General features: G+C 29.9%; 1 protein-coding gene across 1 annotated transcript; it reads left to right on the top strand.

The window, feature by feature from the left end:
• Positions 1-7,335: 7,335 nt before the first annotated feature.
• Positions 7,336-11,212, top strand: LOC132627602 (cyclin-D4-1-like). Its single transcript, XM_060343029.1, has 6 exons — positions 7,336-8,112; positions 9,302-9,388; positions 9,489-9,587; positions 9,693-9,894; positions 10,055-10,179; positions 10,311-11,212. The coding sequence occupies exons 1-6, from the start codon at positions 7,747-7,749 to the stop codon at positions 10,545-10,547; spliced, it is 1,116 nt and encodes a 371-aa protein (XP_060199012.1). The 5' UTR covers positions 7,336-7,746; the 3' UTR covers positions 10,548-11,212.
• The last annotated feature ends 15,383 nt before the right edge of the window (positions 11,213-26,595 follow it).

Raw genomic sequence — 26,595 nt, 5'->3', positions numbered from 1 at the left:
CCTCTAATTATAAGATCTCTTAGAACGCTGTTAAGACAATTACACATACAAATAAATAAATGGAATCTATAAATAATTTTAAAAAATCACATAGAAATTTAAATAACTTAAATTAAAACTCAAACTTTATATTGAAAATAACAAGCATTTTTAAATTGACATTCTACATATACGTGATGCCATATCTTCTAATTTATGTATTATTTTATTAGATTTCTCTAAGATCTTGGAGTTAGAATTTATAATTAATTTGGTAGTATAGTTTGAATAAAATGCAACTTTATTGATGTATCGTCTCGAGAGTTTGTTTACCATTCAAACTTACATTATGATTTACTTAAAAGAGGAAGAGTACTTCTAATAAATACAAACGAAAGTATTTTGTCAGATTTAATTTAAAGTTGGTGAATACGTGTCAAAGATTTTTAGATTTAATTTTAAGTTGGTGTATATGTATCAAAGATTTTCAAATTTAATTTTAATTTGTGAATACATACCAAAGATTTTCATATTGTCAGATTTATATTATCCGTGTAATATAAGGAAAGAAATTATAACACTTAGACAAGAACTTACAAAAATTTAATGATGAATACATTATTCATTATACTTTTTAAGTTTGGTTTCATTAATTTGATTTTTGCATTGATGGGTCCATCTTTAATTTCTCTATTTTTTTTGTTTTTTTGAAGGGCCAACGTTGTTTGAATTTTTCAAGGAAAAGAAAGAATCAGAGTGATCATGGAAAGTTATGTGTTTTTGTTGACTATATATGAAAGAGGATTTCAACATGGTTTGAGTGTACAGATGCATATATATTATTATCGAAATTAATTAGTAATTTTATTTGAGTAATTTGTGCTTATATTTTATTTAACAGTTTGAAAAATGTAAATTCTAAATTTTCAGTATACAATTTTATTCAATTACTTTTAAAAAGCTTTTTTCTTAGGCAATAAAATTTATATCTTTCTGCTGGCTTGCCATGTCAAGGAAAATGTGATAACTATATTGGTAAATTATAAAGAGATCAAACTAAGTTTTCAATCATAACACCTGTGTGTATATGTGTGTAGTGTGGAACAATTTTAGTCAAGTGGTTTTTACAATATCACATGGCAAGTTTTGGATAATATCTACAGGCAATGCAATTGCATGGTCTGTAGTTAATTTTTGAATTGAGTGTTTTTTTTTTTTTTCAATTTGATGTTTTTATTTTCAATTTGATCTGAAATATAAACTTTTTAAATTGAATGTAGTTAATTCTTCATTTAATTAAAAGATAAAAAAAAATTTAGTATAAAAAGGAAATAGGATTGGAGTAATATTTTTGGAAAGTCTTAAATAATACTATTAGATTTTTCTCAAAGAATATTAATATAGATTGAAATGGGTAAATAACTGAAAATAATATTTAGAAAACAAAATCACTATAAAACTAATTTCAAAGTTTTTTTTTTCACGAATAAGAGGAGTCTTAAAAAATAACTTGGGAAGAAAAATTGTGATATGTGCAAAAATGTCAATTTCAATGTTAAAGCAATTAGATGTGATACTAAAATAGGATATGACAACTGTAATATACTACAACTGCGCATCTCGCGAGTACGAACATTAGTTAAGGAATAAAAGAGAGGGTGTAATATATATTTACACTATAGCGTCCTATTTTTTGCAATTGTTGCACTTTTAGCACCCAACTTTTACCACAATGCCTAGAGAGTACTTAACAATGAAGAGATGACTGCCTTAGTCAACATCGTCAACAAGCAAAATTTGAGTTATAATTAGGCTGACTAAATAATCATCCAGATTATCTGCTTAATCAGCATTTTGATTTTTGAGCTGTCCTAATCACCATTGCTGAATTATAGGGAAAAATAAAATTGTACTCTTTGAATGATAGTATATTGGAGTCTGGAGAGGCCCATAGAAACGCTCCCAAAAGCAACAAAAAGCAAAAGGTCATTTCTTTTAGTGGTAACTTTGGTCAGTATAAAGAGATTAACTTTAATTAGTCCAACACTTCATCTGGCATATTACATTTTCCACATCCTTTTAAATAAATTTTATACTTTCTTTTGGGATGGATCCATGCATCTTACAAAGATACACGATATACATTATTAGCCCTTTTCTCATGAAATTCTAGATTTTTTGTTTTCTTATTTTCACCTTCTATGATTATTTCATCGATAATTTGTTTTTCATTTGGAAATTTTAATATAACTGTATTTGTGGATATGAAAATTAACTAGTTAATGAAATAGACTTTGACAACAAATTATATATATATATATATATATATATATATATATATATATATATATATATATATATATATTCCCAAGAATCAATTGACAAAATTCATGAGAAAGATTTTTATTTGGTTAGGTGTGTGAGAGAGTTTGATTAAGTACAATTAATACGTCCAACAGTCAATATAAGATAAGAATTAGATAAAGTATGATTATCAATGGAACTATTATTTTTAGCTTATGAAATCTTAATTACAATGATTTTATTTACTGGATTCTTAATATATTATCTATACATATCAAATGTACTATTAACACAATTATAAAATTTGAGTCAAAATTATTATGTCCTGCCAAACTCGTAGCTGAAATGCTGGCTCCATCATGAGAATAATTTATTTTATACTAAAGAAAGTTGATAGAGAGAGTGACTTATGAAAAATTTCAGTACGCAATATAATGTTCGAATGCAAATCATTTTATGTTTGAAGTCGATAACATTGGTTTTGCCGAACTCGTAATTGAAGGGCCGGATTAAGTATGGTCTATTTTATATCAAAGAAAGTTGTTAGAAAGAGTGATTAGAGAAAATTCCAGTAAGCAATATAATGTCCGAGTGCAAATCAATATTTACATTTGAAGGTGATTGGATTCCCCTTTATAGTAAGTTGATGTGCCTGAATAGTTGATTGAACTCCCTTTTAACCACATATTGTCGTTTCGGTCTTTCGAAAAATGTGTCGCTACGTGTCTATTGTCAATCAGTAATATTAAAGATCTCTTCCAGTTTTGCTTCTTCTTGCATATAAATTATTTTTCATGTTCTTGATATAGCCAAATGTGAAGTGTCTTTTTTTTTTCTCCTCTTCCTTTGATGTTCGGTATTTATATTGGGGCTGACTAAATTGAAATTTGTATCGGAAAATCTCATATTGTGGGTAAACCGCTCCCTAACAAAGCCAATTTCATACGTAAGCTTGAACTCAAAATTTCTGATTAAAGATGAAGAAGTACTTATCATTGCACCATAACAGGATCAAGAGTAAAGTATTATTATTACCACTAAAATCAAATTAACCACGGCGAACTGAAAATATCCTAGAAGCAATAGAAAATTATGGAGGGTTATTTAAAGAAAATGATCAAACAAAACATGTGGAGAACATAAAGTAATTTATTTTACTTTTTAAGGACTTGCATTTCTTGATATTTAGTGAAAATTATGGAGGGTGCGAATGGAAAATAACGAAGAATAATGGAGTACTATTAGTAGTAAAGAAGTTCAAGGTTAGCCTTACCAAACAAAAATTAATATCCTTACCAAACAAAAATTAAGTGGACAATCTTGACTATATATTTCAGCAAAATTAAGAAATAGAGAAAAGGGATAAGTTAGAGATAAACGCAATATATATTTTTCTTCTTTTCTTTTAACATACAGTACAAGCCACTTTCACACCTAGTGAACCAACTGTGAGTGATGAGGTAGTTGGACCACATCAAATTCATTCGAATTGACAGACACTTTGTGCGAAAATCGTTTTTAGCGGAACAAACCAAGAAATTTGTTATATTTAGAGGGGTCAAATAACGATTAAACACCTACATAAACAAATGAAAATTGTCGAGGCAAACCCAAATCCATTTTCTTGCATAAAGCTATATTTTTTTTCATCTATCCAAATTGTAGTTTCTTTTTTTTTTCTCTTATTTTCTTCCTAATATACTTTGTTATGCCTTGAACGGTTTTTATTTCTCTGCGATCAATAGAATGATGCTATATATACTGAATATCATAGTAAACATAACGAGGTTATTATTTAGTTTCATTTTTTTGTCGCTATAAATTTTATATTATCTATTAGATCAAGTAAAATCCCACAATATTACCAGGAAATAATAAACACCTCACTAGAACATAATTAAAATCTAAAAAAGGCTACAAAAAGTAATATAGCATGTGTCCTAATGAATGACTTAGTGGTTAAGACATGAGAATTAACGCATGTAAAATTCAAGTTCCAATTCGTGTGGGACTATCTAATCTAATTTTAGTGGACATGATTACTTTAACAACATAATTTATATTCGTCAATTAGATAGTGCAATAAGTTAATTGAAGTGCACATGTACTATTTCAAATTACCATCAATACAAAAAAAAAAAAAAATGTATCATGCACTAATAATGGTAATTATTTGAAAGGGACTATTTTTGTTTATTGAATGAAAATTTAGGAGAAGAAAAAATATATTTCTGAATTCTGATGACAAAAAAACAAAGAAAATGGCATAGTTCATAGCAGAGGTGGTAAATTTGTAACGTGTGAGGCGGGGGGCGGGTAACTATTTTTGTTTGTTGAATGAAAAATTGAAAATTAGGAGAAAATTGACATTTCTGACAAATAACTAGACCTCTGTTCATAAAAAAAAATTAGACCGTATTTTCAGGGAAATAATTTGTTTTGTACACAAAAAGTAGATATAAAATCCAAAAAAGCCTCTCAAAATTAGTACTACACATTCATCATTGCAGTTTCCGACTAAAACGGCACATAGCCATTGCCTCCCCACTACACTTCAACTAATGAACCTAAGCCCACGTGTCAATACCCCAGGAAGATGACAAATTTTACAGCCAATTGGTCCTTTCACCATTTTTCTTTTACAGAATTGCCCCTCACATGTTACAAATTTACCGCTCCCTAATAAATTATGCCATTTTCGTTTTTGTAAAATAAAGAGTTTAAATAAGGAAAAGGGCCAAAAATACCTTTCTACTTTGAAAAAAGGACTAAAAATATCCTTCGAACTTATTTTGGGTTAAACATATCCCTTCCATCCTTAAAGTTTTCAAATATACCCCTGTCTTGACGAAAATTATCCCCCAATATAACCCGAAATCATTTTTTAAACCCGCTTCATTATTTAACCTGACCCAACTAAATAATAACCCATAAGATTCTCTTATTCTCCCAATACGTAGGTTTGAAATTTGAGGGAATTGGGGGAATAAGGGGATCTTATGGTTATTATTTACTTGGGTCGGGTTTAAATGATGGAGCGGATTTAAAAAATAATTTCGAGTTATTTTGGGGGATAATTTCTGTCAAGACAGGGGTATATTTGAAAACTTTAAGGATGAGAGGGGTATTTTTGACCCAAAATAAATTCGGAAGATAATTTTAGCCCTTTTTCCAAAGTAGATGGATATTTTTGACCCTTTTCCCTTTAAATCATGTATACACTGATTATATGAATAAGTATTTATACTATCACGTAGGATTTGTAATTCTGGAAATAAGACACATTATCTATTATAATAAGTGGCAGAGCCAAAACTTTTATTAAAGAGATTAAAAAATATAAAGAAGTAAACACACAAACAAGTCAACGAGGTTCAACATCTACTATAGATACATAGAAAATATTTTTAACCCTGCATATATAGTGTAATTTTTTTGCCAAAACCCCCTTGGCCCAACCTAGCTCCGCCCCTGACTATAACATGTAAAGATCACATGTTGATTTAAATATTTCTTAAAATGACGGTGGTAGTTACGTGATTTTTTTTTCAGACTATTTTGTCATGACTTCTTTACTTTTCCTTTTTTTTTTCTCTGGACTGTTTTGACTTTGCTTTTCTTTGGCCGAGGGTCTATAAAAAACAACCTCTCTACCTCCAAAGGAAGGGTAAGGTCTGCGTACGCTGTACCTCGCGATATCCACTTATAGAATTACATTGAGTATATTGTTGTTGTTGATAGTATATATAATTTAAACTCGTAAAACAATAAAAGTATTCAAGGTAATTTGAATGCGGTTTAACCATTCTAATTTGATATTTACTATATTTAATTAGAATACATGTCGTTACTTTTTATACTTAAAACTTAAATAAATACATAAAATTATCTAACGTTGTTTTGTCTCTGCTAATATGAATCCTGATCTTTTGTGATGTTTTTCTCACTTCATATTGCTAACCACGTGACATTTTCGGTTGTTTTGGCAATGATGAAAGGTAAAAAGGACTTACATAGTTATTCTGGCGTCATGAATGAGGAAAACATAAAGAGGTTTAGTAAAATTGAAGACATTGGTTTGTTTGATTGAAGAAAAGGAGGAGACAAGCAATTCTATTTAGAATCAAATATTTGCTCTTTTATTAGTATGATCGAATATATTTCCTCATATGGAATCATTACTTGTCTGCTTATTTATATAAATCACACACTAATACAATCATTTTTTACCAAAATGAGAAAGCTATCTGTATCTTTGCTATTTTTCAACATGTAAATAAATGTAGTTTACTGGTAAACTTTTAATTGTTTTATGAATTCATAGTGTGAAACTATTAATTGTAAAAATCTTCAAGTCAATTCGTAGAAGGTAAAAGATAAGTGATCTCATTCCCTCATGAGACTTATTTGACCCAACCATCAATTTTTTTTTATTTTTTATTTTTTGAAAAAAGGAAACATAAGAGAAGTATAATACTAAAACTCAAAATAATAACCCGGGTAAAAGAGAAGTAACTATGGTCAAACTTTTTCTATATAAAAGACATAAATATAACACAACACGAGAAATTGGTTTCACAGAAAACATGACTGTTGTAACAAATGTTATTATAGAAATGACCGTTATTAAGATGTCTGACAGTATTTTTCACGTTTTTTGTGCGACAGCTCTGATAAGGTTGTTGGCGAGGAATCAATCTCACGTCTCTCATGTGAGAAATCCCTCGTTGAACCAGCTCAGGCTCAGCCACGAACACATATTTTTTATTGATCCGGATATGCAAATGTAATAAAAATACAGAGTACACGTATACATATCTCCTTCCAAAAACCTCAAAAGAAAAAGCGAATATAGCTTATGTACATACTGTATATATACACAGACGTAGAGTATAGATACAGATTACACATGCATATCGCCACGTATATATATATGTGTTCCAAATATGCAAATGTAATAAAAATACAGAATACATATTACCTATCTCCGCGTATATTGTCTTCCATATATGCTTATGACATAAATGGTGTAATAAACATTTCTTTCTCAAGTCTTTCACTAAATAATCTTTACATTTTTCCACTTGTTTCGTCTATATTTTGGCCACTCTCATTTCTCATTTTCTTCCATTGCTAGCCTCACTTTCCCTTCTCACCCCTCTCTCTCTATATGCCCTAAAAATCTAGTATAAAGAACACCCTTTTCTTCTTAGCCGCTATATCTAGCACTCTTCTATATCTACATCTATTGAACAACCAGTGACTAAAAACATATAAGAGTCTTTTTTTCTCTGCTTATCATCATTTTCCCCTTCAAAATCCATCCTTTATCCAAGAAAATCTGTTAGTATAAGAAGATGTTTTGTTAAGAACATAGATTTTTGATATAGTTAAAGAAAGAAACTTGTTTTGTTGAGTGAAAGATTGGTAGTTAAGATTAAAGATTTAGTTGAGTTATTTTCAATGGCACCCAATAAGGATTGTCTTGTTTCTAGCCTTTTGTGTGCAGAAGACAACAATATTATTTTTTGCAATGAGGATGATGATGATGTTGGATTTGGGTTTGGGTTTGTTGAGGATGTTGTTGTTGAGGATGTTGTGGAAAACAGATGGTATCCTAGGAATCATCGAAATGGCGGTCAACAAAACAAGAGGATTTATGGGGAAGAATGTTTGACTACTGGTTTGCCATTGCAGAGTGATGAGTGTTTAGTCTTGATGATTGAAAAGGAATGTGAACATATGCCTCTTGGTGATTACCTTGATAGATTGAAAAATGGGGATTTGGATATTGGTGCTAGAGATGAGATTCTTGAATGGATTGCTAAGGTTTGGTTCATCACTCTTTAGATGGTCTTTTTTTATAAAAAAGATTATTGGGTGATTAAATATGATGTTCGGACTCTTTAAAAATGTTTTCAGGTGCCTGTCGGATCTTCCAAAGTAGTGCCATTTTGGAGGATATGACAGCATCTGATCAACTTAGTGATTAATGTAAATTGTTGACTAATGGTTCGTAATTGCTTAGATTAATTAGAGATGATGATCGGGATCCTCCAAAAGTAGAGCACTTTGGAGGATCTGTCACGAATACGACAATAGTTTTGGAGAGTTCGAGCAACATAGTGATTAATGGAAATTGTTGATTAATCGTTTTTAATCACTTCGATTAATTATGATGCTCGGAATTTTCAAAAATGTTGTCGGGTGCGTGACGGATCCCCCAAAGTAGTGCCATTATGGAGGATCCAACACGTGTGAGGCATCAGTTTCGGAGAGTCCAAAGCAACATAGTGTGATTAATTGAAATTGTTGACTAATGGTTCTTAATCCCTTAGATTAATTAGCTTGATTGGACTATTAAAAAATGTAGCCAGGTGCGTGTCGGATCCTCCAAAAGTAGTACATTTTGGAGGATCCGTCACGGATGGGGCTGCAGTTTTGGAGAGTCGAGCAACATAGTGTGGTTAATGGAAATTGTTAACTAATGGTTCTTTATCACTTAGATTAATTAGTTTGATGGAGTTATTAGATTCCTAAACAGTGACCGATGATGAACAGTATATAAGAAGAGAGTTTTAATGATGTAACTTTTCTTGTTACAAAAGAAGAGGTTGATATTCTGTCATTATTATCTTAGGGTGTTTTAATTTGATGGGGTTGGGTAGGGATGGTGGGGGGGGGGGTTAAGGGGTTAGATGAATGAATCTTGGCTGTTACTTTATCATGGTATAACTTTTTCCAATACATCGACACAAAACATGAGTGGGGTTTGGTGGGGGATGCTATTGGTGTTTTGTTTAATGGTCAACTAATGCTCATACGTTAAATGAGTTTGTGGGATTTTTTTGGATCCTGTTTCACCAATTCTTAGCTGTCTGTTACAGGAATTTATTGCCTCTTTACTTGTCTTGGTCTTCTTCTTGTGTTAATCAAGGATTGATTATCAGTTACTAATTGTATTTAGTTTTGTTTGAGTAGATATCAAGTAAATCTAATGGTGGATTTGTTCTTGCAGGTTCATTCAAATTTCAATTTTGGTCCAATGTGTGCATACTTGGCTGTGAACTATCTTGATAGATTCCTTTCTGCCTATGACTTGCCTGTAAGTTTTTCTTGATTACTGAATTTGGTATTACTTTGCCTTTAGTTCCATTCAATATTTTAATCACATTGCTTATAACATTTTTTTCTTGTTTAAACAGAAGGGCAAAGAATGGATGATGCAATTACTTGGTGTAGCTTGTTTGTCTCTTGCTGCAAAATTGGAGGAAACCGATGTTCCTCCGTCTCTAGATTTACAGGTGAATTTTCATATGAAATTTTAAGTACATTGTTTGCATCTCTTCTTTTTTTGAATTTGGATATTGGCTAAATAAGTATTGTGAATTTGCAATGATCGTCGACAGGGAGGGGATGCAAAGTTCATATTTGAAGCGAAAACCATACAAAGAATGGAGCTCCTTGTGTTGAGCACATTGAAATGGCGAATGCAGGCTATTACCCCATTCTCATTCATAGATTATTTCCTCAAGAAGATAAATAATGATCAAAATGCTTCAAGATATTCAATCAATAAATCAATACAACTCATACTAAGCACACAAAAAGGTAAGGTTCATTTAGGGTTTTTTTTCATTTTCGGCTTGTCGGCCCAATTTAATTATGGGCTTTAAGCTATACAAAACATATACCCTAATCATGTATATTATAAGTATACATATAATATATACTTATCATCAAATTCTTTGTGGGTGAAAATTGAATGCAGGAATTCACTTCTTGGAATTCAAGCCTTCTGTGATTGCAGCAGCAGTAGCAATCTCAGTTGCAGTAAAAACTGAGACAGTAGACAGTGAGAAAGCACTATCTGCTCTAGTTCAGCATGTACAAAAGGTAAATATGGTGGTCCAAACAAAAAACTTAGTACCTGCATTGAACAACTTTATCACTACTTATCATTTTCATGTTGATTAGGTTATAGTAACAATATTAAAGCTTTCTTCTTTATTCTACTTTGCTTGCAGGATAAAGTGATGAAGTGTGTTAAATTGATTCAAGATTTATCTTTGCCAAGTGATTTAGTTAAAGGTCCAATTGCTTCAGTCCAATCTGTGCCTCAAAGTCCAATCGGTGTGTTGGATGCAGCATGTTTAAGTTACAAAACTGATGAGTCAGGAGGAGTTGGGTCATATGCAAATTCATCACATAATAGTCCAGTTAAGAGGAGAAAGCTAAATACACCTTATAAAGTGGATACTTAGCGTTGGAAAAAAATTGAGTGGAAGACCTTTTGTCAAGTATTATGATATGGTGGAATGAGAGTTTTGGTGTGATCTTTGAGAATGCAATGCACCCCACTACACAACTTTAAAATAAAGAAAGTTAGGAATATTATGGAGAATATTAATACATAATGGTGGGGTAAAAGATATTGTGAGTAGTTGGATCATTTTGGTGGTTGAAGATTGAAGGGAAGATATGTAAGTCAAGAGGTTTCATGCCATTAACATGGGAAAAAAAAAATTGAGCTGTTAAATATTAGACTTTCTTAACAGCTAAAGAAGCCAAAATAGAAGATAATGAGATGCAAAACAAAAATCACAAAAAAAAAAAAAAAAAAAAAACTCTTAATAGTCTGTCTTGCTTTTGATGTTTATCATAGATAAACTTTGTTTTAGCCTTGAGGCTTTGTATTTCTTTGAGTTTTTAAAAAAAGGAAAACAAAAACAAAAAGAGGTGGTGGAAGGTGAAAACCCCAGAGAGAAATTTTGAGTTATGTCCATGAGGCATGAGGGAGGAAGAGAATTTTGAGTTATTTCATTTTATTTGTGTTATGTGCACTTTTGCATTGTGTATATACTTTTTATGGCTTCTTTATGAGATGCTAAACAATACAGCTCAGTAATATCTGATTTTGTTCTCTTAACTTGTTACCATCTTTATTAAAAGTTTAATTTCTATACACAAATAGTGTAAAAGATTTTTTATACTATCAGATGACCTGAGGCAACAAATAGTGCGAATTTCTTCAAGGAAGTATCCCATATGATATTATACTAGTAAAGAGCTAGGTGAGAAGATTTTGATCAAAAATTCCACTGTTCTCAAAGTGAAAAAGAATGAAATTCGATCGAATCAATCCACTGTTCTCAAAGTGAAAAAAGAATGAAATTCGATCAAATCAATTGATAATCTCATCATCGATTAAGTGGGGGCCAACCAACAATATCCTCCTTATTACTATAGTCTTCACATATTGGTTTTTTGGTCCTAATTTTTCTGCTGCAAAATTAAATGGAAAAGACTAAAATAGCCTCCTGCCATATACTTTTTTGTGGAACACATGTGATGAGTCCTTGTTTGACTGTTTGTCTGGTTGGACTCTATGGGGTTTGCTGCTATGCTTCATAAAGAACTGAATTGAAGGTGAGAGTAGCCTGTTTCACTTTTATCCTTATCAGTATGGGACTAGTTTTATTTGACAATGCAATGGGCAACAAAATTCTTCCCCTTTAACAATCTTGAAAAATACATATACATATAACTAAATGAACCCTTTTCTTCTTATAATTGTTTGCTTAATTTGATGTGTGGAATGGGACTTTGCAGAAAGAAAGAAAGAAAAAAAGCACTTTCATGGGCAAAGAATATACTACAATTTGTCTCAGTTCAGGCTCTGCCATTCAGAAATACTGTATTTGTAAAGTTATTTCAACTTTTAGCCCTTTTGGTTTTGTGGAATCAGTTCCCTGAACAAAAAGAAAAAGGGGCTGACAATTTAGCCAATCTTCACACGATCAGCCTTGCAAAAGAGTAAGTATAAACAAGATTGTACTCTAATTTATGAAATTAAATTATATGCACTTAAAATGTAAAGATATTACATAATAGTGCAATTTAACTTACTGTAGCATATTGCTTAATTGTTTTAAGTTACTATTCAACGTGTATTATAGAGTAAATATCTTAAAAGGTCACTCATGAGTTATTATGTAGCAAAGTCATTCAATTTTGTTTTGTATCAAAAAAATCACTCAACTTAGAGCTTTTTCTCTTATAAAATATTCAACCAAATTTGTCACAAAAACAATCTGACATGGCAAAATAAATTAACTTTTTATGCCATGTAGCCATGAATCCCAAAAATAAAACAAAATTAAAGAAACCCGTATCTTAAAAATTACATTACTATAATTAAAGAAAACTACTGATTATGGATTAAAAGGGTGAAGGCATGATAATTCTAACCACTTTCGCATAAATGGGACACTAATTACATGAAAAACGCTTAGTTGTTGAAATAAGTGAATTTTTTATGCAATAGCAGCCCAACAATGAGAAGTCACAATCTCCTGACTTGCTAATCTCATGGGTCCAAGACAAATTCACATAATTAGATAGTTACTTGCGTAAAATAGAAGTTACAGTTTAATGATTCTAAATAATTCTGTTTCCGCACACTAAGATTCTCAAGGAGGAAAAAACAAAAAAACAAAAAAGAGAAAACATGACCATGAATTTAATGATTCAAAGACATTGTCATTTAAATGATTTTTTCTTTTCATAAACAAAAGGATAACATTTTGAGAGTCCGGAGCCAAAATGGCTTATTTTTGCAGCCATTAGACCAAAATAGGGTATTTTTTTTTATACCATAATGGGCATTTCGTTGATTATTCAACGAAATGCCCAGCATTTACTGTTCATAGCCGCAACAATTTTTTTTTTTGTTTTTGTTTGCAGTTCGTGAACTGCTTAACGAAATAGCAGTTTTTTTTTTTTTGGCATTTCGTGACACAATCAACGAAATATGTTTTTTTTTTTAATTTCGTGAATAAAAACGAAAACTGATTTGTTTTGTTTTGTTTTTTTTCGCATTTCGTGACACAATCAACGAAATAGGTGTTTTTTTTTTTTTTTGTATTTCGTGAATAAAAAAAGAAATAGGAAATTATAATTTTTTTTTGGGGTGGTGAAGTTATATATATATATGAATGAAATAAAAAAATATATATATAATTTCCTATTTATATATAAAAAATATATATATATATATATATATATATATATATATGAATGAAATAAATATATATATATATATATATGAATGAAATTAAAAATATATATATATATATATATATATATATATATATATATATATATATATATATATATATGAAATATATATGTATGAATGAAATATATATGTATGAAATATTTTCCTATTTCGTTGGTATATAAACGAAAAAAAACATATATATATTCATCTTATTTCATTGGCATATGAACGAAATAATAAATATATATATATATATATATATATGAATGAATGAAATAAAATATATATATATATATATATATATATATATATATATATATATATATATATATATATATATTCATCTTATTTCATTGGTACATGAATGAAATAAAAAAAAAAAATATATATATATATATATATATATATATGAATGAAATATATATATATGAATGAAATATTTTCCTATTTCATTGGTATATAAACGAAAAAAAATATATATATTCATCTTATTTCATTGGTATATGAATGAAAAAAAAATTATTAATTCATATATATATATATATATATTTTTTCATTCATATATATATATATATATATTTTATTTCATTCATATACCAATGAAATAAGATGAATATATATATATATATATATATATATATATATATATATATTATTTCATTGGCATATATATATATATATATATATATTATTATTTCATATGAATTATTTCATTCATATGCCAATGAAATAAGATGAATATATATATATATATATATATATATATTTTCGTTTATATACCAACGAAATAGGAAAATATTTCATACATATTTCATTCATATATATATATATATATATGAATGAAAAAAAAAAATATATATATATATATATATATATATATATATATATATATTTTTCATTCATATATATATATATATATATATATATGAATGAATGAAATAAAAAAATAAAATATATATATATATATATATATATATATATATATATATTTTTCATTCATATATATATATATATATATATATATGAATGAAATATATATATGAATGAAATATTTTCCTATTTCATTGGTATATAAACGAAAATATATATATATATTCATCTTATTTCATTGGTATATGAATGAAATTAAAAAAAAAATATATATATATATATATATATATATATGAATGAAAAAAAAAATATTAATTCATATATATATATATTTTTTCATTCATATATATATATATTTTTTTTTTAAAATTTCATTCATATACCAATGAAATAAGATGAATATATATATATATATATTATTATTTCATTCATATGCCAATGAAATAAGATGAATATATATATATATATATATATATATATATATTTTCGTTTATATACCAACGAAATAGGAAAATATTTCATACATATTTCATTCATATATATATTTCATTCATACATATATATTTCATTCATATATATATTTCATTCATACATATATATATTTCATTCATATATATATATTTCATATATATATATATATATATATATATATAAATAGGAAATTATATATATATTTTTTTTTATTTCCATTCATATATATATTCTTTTTTATATATATAAATAGGAAATTATATATATATATTTTTATTTCATTCATATATATATATAACTTCACCACCCCCAAAAAAAATTATAATTTCCTATTTCTTTTTTTATTCACGAAATACAAAAAAAAAATAAAAATACCTATTTCGTTGATTGTGTCACGAAATGCGAAAAAAAACAAAACAAAACAAATCTGTTTTCATTTTTATTCACGAAATTAAAAAAAAACATCTATTTCGTTGATTGTGTCACGAAATGCAAAAAAAAAAAAAAAAAAATGTTGCGGCTATGAACAGTAAATGCTGGGCATTTCGTTGAATAATCAACGAAATGCCCATTATGGTATAAAAAAAAAAAAACACCCTATTTTGGTCCTGTAAGAAAATACACTGTCTCGCCCATTAGGCATATTGGATACTTTGTAGCCTAATAACCATTGTTATTTTTTTGGCATTCTGCAGCTTTCAACTCATGCAATCGCATGAGAGAAAAAGCCTAAGTTAAATGATTTTATTAATATAAAATAAAGTTGAATTATTTTACTATATAATTCTTCATATCATATAAATAACGTACAGACCCCACTTTGTGGGATTTTATTGGGTATGATGTTGTTGTACCATATAAATAACATGATTGAATAAATATATTTTTGGTCGTCTCTGCCTAGAATTAAACTCAATATTTGTTGCCAACTTGACAGAGCAGCAGTGCATCAGCCCATTGAACTTTTGATCCCTTAGAAATGAGGGGTTAAAAACAATTATTTTGTTTCTAATAAAATAGAAAAACAGTGTGAATTTCTCTCTCTCTCTTTTTCTTTCTGTGATTAACTTTGGCAAAGTTTCTCTCTTTATTTAACCAAAACTAACAAGTGGGAAGGTCATCTTGTCTTTTTCCTTAATCTTTAGGGAAATAGTTAGCTACCCTTTTATAATAAATCCAGTTTGAGGTACCTGAAGCTTTAATTTATAAATATGGAGCAATCAGAAAATAAATATGGCCACTTAAAATATTTAAAGGTACCTAAATATCGACAATCATGGCAGCATCCATGTACCATATATACATCGATACACGTCTTATTACTGAAAAATAAAGTTAAGAAAGACAAATAGATGAAGCAGAGGACAATAATATTCTTGAAGCTATAAAATACCCATACCCCTTTTAAAAAACAAATATTTCAGAATGCTCAGTCTTAACCAGTATTTATTATCATTCAATTTATCATATTGATCTCTCTGGCTACTAAATTTAGGAGTAAGCTCCCTCTGCAAATTGCTCTATTTATATTCACAATTTTTATTTAATTTTTTTAGAGCTTTTAAAGATTTTTTTTAATTTATTGAAGGGAATTCAACTCAGTATTAGACTGCAATTGTAAACCTTTGTTTACAAGGTTTTCTTTTCTTCAAATAGCTCAAATTATTAATATAAGAGTACTTTTTCTATTTATTCGTTTCCCTTTTTTTTTAATTTTTTTTAAATATAATAAAGAAATTCCCGAATGTTAGTGGCGGGTCAAAACTCGATGAATGATGGACTCGCTACATCTTCTCCATTTAACTACAAAGCTTTGTCTGTGACAATGATCAAATCTGTAACGTATATCTAATTCATATATCATGTATTGCATAGCTTACCACAAACAAATCCTGGGCTATTTTTCATTCTCTTTCTTTTTTCTTCTTTAGCTCATGGTCAAGGGCAAAGCCAGAGGAGCGGAAGGGGTTAATTCAACCCTCATTCGTGAAACGTCATACCATATATATACTTAATTTTGTGTGTATATATATAATAAATATTTAACCTCTTGGTGAAAATTCTAATTTTGCGTTCACATGCGCATGGCAATTAATGAAGATGTTGCTTGTTAGGTTGAGGAAATCAGGTGATCTAACTCGTTCGACAGTTTTTACGCTGTGCATCTCCTTTCATTCCAGAAAAAGTACTTCAAATTTTAATACATGGTAGGACCAAATTTTTTTATTTTTTTATTTTTATTTTTTATTTTTTATTGAGTTCAAAGGAGTAAATGGACTTTTTTCATTTTCGTAGTTAATGTAATGCAGTAAGTTCTGATGTATAAATGCTTGGTTTCCATTATTGTTGTCCCATGGTAGGTCCAAGCCCGATAGTTGTAGATTTAACAATTTCTATTTTCAATAGTTATCTATGCCTCAATTATTATGTTGTTCGGTCTTTACTGTTTAAGAGTATTCATAGTTGAAATTCTTGCATTTAAAAGCATGATAAGTCCCCAAAAACTTCTTGGATTCTTCACTTTTATTGGTACATTAGTCCCAGAGAAATTATTCCTTGTAGTCTATGCATGAAATTATGGTGCAAATGACGAATCTTTGTATATTCGATACAGCAATGCGGAATATAGATATACGAGTATAGGGGATTGTAAATTTTTTTAACAAATATCTCAAAAGTAGAATAAATTTCAGATGTAATGCCAAAATTTTATAGGATAAAACTACCAAATATAAATTATAATTCTGTCGTGAATTGTTACTAAAAAATATTGTTATTTAGCCAATTGTTTCTTCAATATGAGTAGTAATAATGTACTTATTGACTCTGATTCTCCAAGTTTTTCACTAATTAATTTAAGTGTAGCACTAATGTAACACGTAATAATGATTAACATATTTACTTGAAGTGATTAACAATTTTTTTACATTAAAATGTTGCACTTTTAATATCTTTCATAATAATGAAATTTCCATTTCATAGTATTGCAAAATTTTCCTTTACAAGAGAATGGGCAATTTAGTAAGACGATTTACAATACAATATTAAAACAAAGGTGGCTGGGAAAAAAGCCCGATATATTTATTTAAATCACAGACGTTTTGAGAAGCTAATCAAATATGAGAAGCAAACTGACAATTACGAAAGAAAAAAGAGAAAAGGAAATAGATAGTCCCTTTATTATGAAAGTAAGTTTAAAATAATCTCTTAACTATGCACTTAACAGTTTTGGTCCTTTAAGTTTGTCACAAGTTAACAAAAAAGGTCCATTAATTATAAGGGTTGGTTAAAAATAGTCCCTTAAGTATACACTTAACAGTTTTGGTCCTTTAAGTTCACCAAAAGTTAACACTTTTAGTCTTCGACAAAATATTCATCGAACTCTGTTTTTTAAATTTGACGAGAACTATGAAAAACAAGGAAAAAATTAGCGAGAACTCACATCGAGCTAATTTTTTCCCTTTTTTTTCATAGTTCTAGTCAAATCTAACAAACAGAGTTCGATGAATATTTTATCGAAGATTAAAAGTGTTAATTTTTGGCAAACTTAAAGGACCAAAACTGTTAAGTGCATACTTAAGGGCCTATTTTTAACCCACCCTCATAGTTAAGGGACCATTTTTGTTAACTTGTGGCAAACTTGAAGGACCAAAACCGTTAGTGCATAGTTAAGCGACAATTTTGAACCCACCCTCATAGTTAAGGGACCATTTATGTCCTTTTCTCAAAGAAAGAACTTACAACCTGAATGAAAGAATTGCTGCAAATCTAAAATAAACAGAAATGTTTCCCTCTAATAATGTAATAAACTTTCAGATGAAATGGTTCGATATACACTACTATACACACGATACCACATCAAGTTTTGATAAATTCGTTCTTGGATTCGAAAATTTGAATTGAAATCAATGTGTGAACTATGAAAAAATTAAAATAATAGGTTAAGGAATGATAGCCATCGGGCATAAACTCTAATTATAATGTGCGCATAAGTTAGTTTTGCCTATGAGGCATAGGTTCATGACCGACCTTAATATGAAATGTAATATATGAAACTATTAATTGTATAAAGAATATAGTAGTAATAATAAAAAGTACGTAGATAAGTTTCGAAGTACAACAATAAATGCATGTATATATGTATTCAAGGAGGGGAGAAAGAAAAATATATGAAGTGAAAGAAAGTAGAGAACAAGTGTACATGTTCTCAGAGCATCAAATTAGAGTCTCTGGGAATGATGGTGAATGTTCAAAACAGTCTTTAAATTTTGTCACGGAAATTGAGTGCCTTGAGACTTGAGACTTTTCAGATAATACCAACCATAATGACTTGCCCCAGCCATTTTATTTTTATTTCTATGTGTTAATAATAATAAATGCACTGGACTGGACCCCCCCTAGTTTTTTTCTTTCTTTTCTCTTTGGGAAGCTTCGTTTAAAGTGAATTATTATTTCAGAAGGAGCGTTTAGTTTCAGTGTTCAATCAGAAATGAAAATGGTGGATCATGAAGTACAATCAGTGAGAAACATATGGCTTTATGCTCGTGTGGGACTAGTTCGTTTTGCCTCTATTCTATTTCCTATTGACAACGAAAAAGATAGTACTATAAGATTGTTTTCTTTTCTTTGTTTTACATGTCAACTGTTGTATATTCTTTTTGCTTTAATTTCTTCGTTCCTCATAGGATTAGAGCTAACATTTTTCACGGAAAAATTTAAGTATCTAACACAAAATCTTAAAATAAGAGGTAAAATGGTTTACGTTCATTATTAAAAGAAATTTAATTCCTATACACGACTACTGGTTCAGTCATGCATAGATTGAATGGTGATCAATTGAATACTCTTCATTGAAAAGAAAATTAACTTGCGTATATGGGTATATAACCAATGTATGACTTTGTATAATTAAGCACACCGCAAACATGATCCTAAAAAATGTAACTTCTTGTCCTATCATGAATACTTGAGTGCCATCGAGCAATGACTAAGAGTTGATTAATATCAATACGTACTATGTAATGGCTTTTTTAGTCATGTCTTTTGTTTTGTAATTATGTTGATGATTTGCGTGTTGGCTTTTAGTCAATTTTAATATATATTTGCTCCTTCAAAACAACAATAGAAAAATCTTGAATATCTTGGTGGGGGGAAAGGAAAAAAGAAAAGAGAGACTCACTAAGATTTGTTAAGTGCGAGGACATGGATCGATGAGCTTAGCTATGATTTCTTCCTTTATTCATTTGCTTGATAGTTTCTTTGGTAGGGTGTACGTGTGCTAAAAGATGTGCTTTAAATAAACTCCATCAAAGATTTTTAAGGAAGGAAGATATGAAAAAGTGAAGATTGTACATCAAACCCTCAAGCAGGGTCAAGTGCCACAAGTACTGAAGTAAACTCGAAGATTTCACCTTCCAACGAGCATGTGCGAGGGTGTGACGTAATGATCAACTAAATAGGTTAAGAATCATGAGGCATTAAGTTTAAATCTCAGTGAAAGCAAACTATTAGGTGATTTTCCCCCATTTTCTATTTTGATGAACATGGGATTACTCGATATCTGTGCTAGTGGGAGATCGCAGATAAACAGTGAAATTAATCAAGGAGCGCGTAAGCTCAACCAACCTTCCAACGATTTTTTTTTTTTTTTAAAAAAGTTCATATTAACTGCTAACACTTAGTATTGTAGTGAGCCTAGTCGAGGTATGTGCAAACTACTCCAAGTACCACGATTATAAGAAAAAGACTTCACGCTCGACCAAGTAATAACACTCGGTCATGTGAACCTATATGTTTCAACTTTGGTGGTCAGAATTATCTCGGCAAACTACGTGTACCACTTGAGCAATTATCGATCGATTAGTCAAAAGCTGGTTCGGACATAACTAATATTTTAAAAGAAACAATAAAAGGGTAGCAAATCAAGCATGGTGCATATAGGGTAGGAAAATGAATGATGAAGAAGGGGTGGGAGGGGGTTGGAGGGGGGGGGGTTATCTATAAATCCTATGAGAGTAGTGAATAATTGAAATGAAAAAGAGGGCCATTGAAGGAGCGTAGCAACTAGCAAGCATGGTTGTAAATGGGGTTGGCAATGCTAAGAGGGCAGGCAAAGGGGGTCAATTCTCAATATTTGCTAAAACCTTATGATGGAAATGAGTCAAATGACTGATCCAGGAGCGTCTGAGCTAGATGCTTATACCAATATTTGCTTTACAGTTTCACAGCCTTTTTTTTTTCCACAAAAGTCAAAAGATATTATATTTATAGTCACCTATCTGCCTATCTTTATCTATTTTCTTAACATTTACTATTACCAGCTTTTAACATCGAGCCTTTTTTTTGGCCTAGCCGCCTAGGGAAGGACCGACACCTTTCTTTAATTAAATTCGTATATCATATAGTCAGTGCAGTATGACAGAATTAGACAGTATTGTAAAGGAGTTGTTAGAAGTTTGACTGGTCTTAGGCAAGCTACGGATTATTAACTTTAGAATTGTAAAAAGAAAAAAAGGCGAAAAAAGGGAGGAAAGTCCGAGAGAAGTGCACATTCATTCACTCGTCTTGCTATTTCGAAATTGTTCTAACAAATATTTTTTTTTTTGTCCTTTGTGTGAGAATATGTTATATTTGGACTACTGTTAAAACAATGTCACAGTAAAATAACATAACACGTGGATAATTAAGTGGTGGACTTATTATAATCATGGCAAGTTTTTGAATATTTGCAAGCAAATGGATAAAAAATGCACATTTTAATTAATTAGAGGACAAATATTTATGCCACAAGAACTAAATTCGGAATTGATCAATAATTTAGGGACTAAAAATGTTGTTAACCCTTGCAAATTAGTAGGACTGTCGATTGCTTTGGAATAGGAAAATTTACTGCACATAACTACCTCTAAGACTTATTTATTAATAATAGCTACCTTTTATTTTATTTATTTTTAGTAGCTTAAATTAATTTCAAAATTACCAGTTGTAACTGATCTACAAGCGTCTCTGTATTTCCCCTAAACTTACGGCCCATGTTCCCCAATAACTCCCAATCTCTTCTCTTTTCAAATTAATTTCTCTCCCATCTTCAATATTTTTAACTGTATTATACGTCCATTATCTATCATCATTATTAGCACGATTCCATCTTCCTTAATCGTTACCCACACAGTGTAGGTAACGAATAAAGGAGGACAACCGGTAAAATGAAGAAAATGGATTTCTTGATCAACAAGAAAGTTTACAAAATTCGAAAACCGGTTGGGTAAGGGAATTGGGAGCTGAGGGAGCCAATTCGGATGACAAAGTCCCATTAAACTAGACGGATTGCTCAAGTGCTCCATGTCAATTTTGCTTTAAAAGCCCAACCTGTTGCAATCTACAGAGAAGACACTAAAAGAGTCGAAGCTCAAGTTGGCACCTGTAGGGTAGAGAAAATTCTCGGCATGATAAAGGAGAATTGTTCTCAAAGTTGTTAGCTTTTTCTTCTTCTTGATTTTTTGGTGAATCTGTGGTTAGTGTGGAAGTTGTAGAAACACCATTGATGAGAGTTGTGGAGCTTCACGCCCACCAAGTGTTTGATAAAATGTTTCAGTATATTTCAGTGTATTATTTCACTGTATTTCACTGTATTTATCTTTCTTTTTTTGTGTGTAGAACCTATTTTTGTTCCACTTTGTTTTCACGATTTTTATATTTCACTGTATCTCAATGTAATTCTGCATTTTGTATTTCTAATTTATGAAATAGTTTCTGATATATTTCATTGTATTCCATTATATATACGCATACTACAAGTTTATATTTCTTAAACAATCAACCATATTTCATTGCATTGCAGCGTATATTTTTCTATATTTGGAAGTTTTCATATCTTTAGTGGTTTTTTAATTCAAAAAGTTTTGATTGTGATAAAAGTTGAGAGAGATTCGTGAGCTGTTATGGAATGCGTGAAATATAGTTGATTTAATTTAACTTACCATTTAAAAAGAAAAAGAAGAATTTGTTCCAAAAATATAGCCAATTTTTACTCAACCCGATTTTGTATTTCCTTGTATTTCAAAAAATCTATTCCATAAATAGCTCCTGATTTCACTGGAGCATGTTTATTGTTCACTGTATTTCTCTATATTTCAAAAAAATAGAAATACACACGTTTTTAAAGAAAAGTAGCTACGCTTGGTAATTTTGCATTTTATAGTTGTATCTAGTTAGAAGCCAATAAAAGGTAGCTATTTATGTAAGTTGTCCTAAATTATTTCCCCAAACTTAAATGGAGAAGAAAGGCTATAGTCTACAAAGAAGTAAAACGTGATCGTTTAAGAAAGGGCAAGTTGCAGGAATGCCCTTATTTGGGGTGGTCTTTAATTTTTGGCCTTCCCCTAATATCATGAGGTTTGTGGTTCGAACCCCAGCGCAATTAAAAAAAAAAAAGCAACGCAAAGTTTTATAGCAAAATTAGGCCTGCAGGTAGAATTTTGCCTACTTCAGACAGAATTTCAAACTTGAGTTTTCGGCAAAACTCTACCTCAAGGCAAAATTTTACCTGATCTGCCTTAAGGCAGAGTTTTAAAGGCAAAATTCTGCTTTGCGAATTCAAACCTCTACCTTGCGAAATTCCTTTTTTTTTAATACTGTTCTGAGGTTCGAACCCAGAATCTCGGGGTATTAGGTGAAGGACCAAAATTAAAGACCACTAATTTGAGGGCCAAAAATTAAAGACTAGTGCCTTTGAAGAAAAATCCGCACCAAAAAATGTAGGAAATTTACTTGTCATAACTACTTCCAAGACCTATTTATGAATAGTAACTACCTTTTATTTTATTTATTGTTCATAACTAAAATATTTTCTTAAATTACACATCATAACTAGTGTCTTGTATTTCACAAATTTCTCTTTTAAATTGATTTTCTCTCATCTCTCAAATCTATTTCTCCCTCACCCTTCTCTTTCTCTCTCTTCGTTCCCTCTCCTGCCCCCATCACAGTTTGTTGATTCCAAGCTGTACCAAAATTCCAGCTTTTCCTTCCATTAGTTTGATGATTCCAAGTAGTACCAAAAATAGTGGAGGATCTCCAGCCAATTGTAAACATTATTCAGTCTATGAACACCAATTTTCTTCACAAATTAATTTTACAATTGAATTTCAAACATAAACTGAAAAATCACAAAAAGAGGATAGAGAGACCACTGTATAAGAAAATAAATTCAAAACTTACCGGAAAAGTAGGGACAACTGCCGGTAATACAGAGAGTTTACGATACATTGACCGGGAGATGGAGGTCTCCGATGAAGACGTTGCTAGTGATAGTGATGAAAGTGATTAAATGTATTTCACTGTATTTAAATGTATTTATCTTTTTTTTTTTTGTGTAGAGTCTATTTTTGCTCCACTTTGTATTTCACTGTATCTCAATGTAATTCTACATTTTGTATTTCTAATTTATGAAATAGTTTCTGATATATTTCATTGTATTCCATTATATATACGCATACTATAACTTTATATTTCTTAAACAATCAACCATATTTCATTATATTCCAGCGTATAATTTTTTATATTTGGAAGTTTTCAGATCTTTAGTGGTTTTTGAATTCAAAAAGTTTTGATTGTGATAAAAGTTAAGAGAGATTCGTGAGCTGTTATGGAATGCTTGAAATATAGTTGATTTAATTTAACTTACCATTTAAAAAGAAAAAGAAGAATCTGTTAAAAAAATATAGCCTATTTTTACTCAACCCGATTTTGTATTTCTGTGTATTTCACTGTATTTCAAAAAATATGTTCCATAAATAGCTCCTGATTTCACTGGAGCGTGTTTACTGTTCACTGTATTTCTTTGTATTTCAAAAAAACAGAAATACACGCGTTTTTAAAGAAAGGTAGCTACGCTTGGTAATTTTGCATTTTATGGTTATATCTAGTTAGAAACTAATAAAAGATAGCTATTTATGTAAGTTTCCCTTTGGAATATGGTTCTTCGGATCGGGTCTGGACTAGACTATGGACAATTTTGAAAATAAGGCCACATTGTGTCATGTCAGGCCCATCAAGATATTTTATCCAAGTCCAAGATCTATTATGGGCTCCCCAATTTTGCTCTGTCCCCCTGACCTAATCCATATAGTTCGTGGGTGCATTACTTTAGTCCAATCAAGTCGGGCTCAACGTTTATCAAAGTTATTTTCCAACGGGCTGGCATGCGTCGAGTATCTGCAAGATGCTCCATGTAAACGTTTTTAGATTTTATATAGGAAATATGTTATATTTGAACTACTTTTATAACTATATTACAATAAAATATGGAGTAACAATAGAAGATTACATAATACATGGATAATTAAGTAGTGGACCGATTATAATCATGGCAAGTTTGTGAATATTTACAAGCAAAGGATAACATAATGCACATTTCAACAAGTTAGAGGTCAAATGTGTCTAGTCAGATGCCATAAGAAGTACAATCAGAATTATCAGTAATTGAGAGACCAAATGTACTATACCCTTGTAAAATAGTAGTAGGACTGTCCATTGCTTTGAGAATGGGCTTTATTGGATTGGGCCTAGACTATACTTAGGTCAATTTTGAGAATAAGGCCACATTGTGTCAAGTCCAGCCAATCAAGATATTTTATCCAAGTCCAACCCCTATCATGGGCTCACCAGTTTTAATCCGTCCATATGATCTAGGGAAAATCCCACAAATACAATTTTTTAAAATGGTAATAAAAAGATTACAACTACTTTCTAAGAATTACACAAATGCAACTTATTCAAAATTTAAACTTTTTAATTACATAAATACAACTTTTTACATTCCTAAAATATCAATATAGAGGTATTTTGCTTAACTTATATTAATACATATATTGATGCACATATATGCATACATGTCACGTCACCTTAAAAAAATTAGCCTACGGGTTTTATATTATCAAAAAGGTTTTAAAAGTGTCTTGATATTTTTTAAATAACCTATAGTAAATGAAACAATAAAAGACAAATATAGTGATAAATATGGAAAAAGACAACCTTTAGTTGTAATCTAACCAAGGACTCTAACTAACTCTAACTAACTCTAACTAACTCTAACTAAGGAATACAAAAAAATAATAAAAGACAAATATAGTGATAAATATGGAAAAAGACAACCTTTTTAGTTGGCAACCTTTAGTTGTAATCTAACCAAGGACTCTAACTAACTCTGACTAAGGACTACAAAAGTTACATTATCCCTTATTATATACAGTAATATAATATATTATTTTTAATATATGTTATATTAACACTATATTCGTTTGAAGGCAAAGGGAAAGTGAAAAAACCTTCAAAAGACGAGTTAAAGGCACGTGTTTAGTACATGTTATATGTGTATAGTGTTTATGTCAATTATACTTAATATTATTGCCTTCATCATAATATGAATTCTATTATTAATGATAGGCTGGAAAGGAGAATTTGTAGGATAAATTAAGGAAAAAATATAACCTATATAAATTTTTTTCCATATTTATACTAAATTGACCATATCTAAAGATTTTTTCCTTTTATCATTTATAGGGTATATTTTGTAGATTCTATAAATTAAAAAATAGTTGTAGACTCTACTAGTATTTGTGTAAGTTCCTCTATGATCTATCCATATTGTTTAGTGGGCTCCTAATTTTAGTCCAATCAAACTGGGCTCAACGCTTATTCAAAGTTATTTTTTGAACGGGCCGGCTAGTGGAGTCCATGCACAAGACTATAAAATGGTCCATTGAAACATTTTCTGATTTTGCAATTGTGAGTGGGCAATTTGCAGGATTGTCCTTCGCTTGGGGTGGTCTTTAATTTTTATCCCTAAAAATGGTGGCATTTAACTTTTGTCCTCTAGACAGAATTTGGGTCTTATAGGCAGAATTTGC

The sequence above is a fragment of the Lycium barbarum genome, chromosome 2 (genome assembly GCF_019175385.1).
Source record: "Lycium barbarum isolate Lr01 chromosome 2, ASM1917538v2, whole genome shotgun sequence".
In the NCBI taxonomy this organism is placed as follows: domain Eukaryota; kingdom Viridiplantae; phylum Streptophyta; class Magnoliopsida; order Solanales; family Solanaceae; genus Lycium; species Lycium barbarum.
Note: the sequence above shows the minus strand (reverse complement) of the source record. Positions and strands in the feature narration are given on the sequence as shown.

Excerpts from the sequence above, each read along its gene's own strand:
- LOC132627602 (XM_060343029.1), top strand. The coding sequence starts at position 7,747 with ATGGCACCCAATAAGGATTGTCTTGTTTCTAGCCTTTTGTGTGCAGAA. Across the intron at positions 8,113-9,301 it reads TTCTTGAATGGATTGCTAAG|GTTCATTCAAATTTCAATTT; the intron begins GTTTGGTTCATC and ends TTGTTCTTGCAG. Across the intron at positions 9,389-9,488 it reads TTTCTGCCTATGACTTGCCT|AAGGGCAAAGAATGGATGAT; the intron begins GTAAGTTTTTCT and ends TTGTTTAAACAG.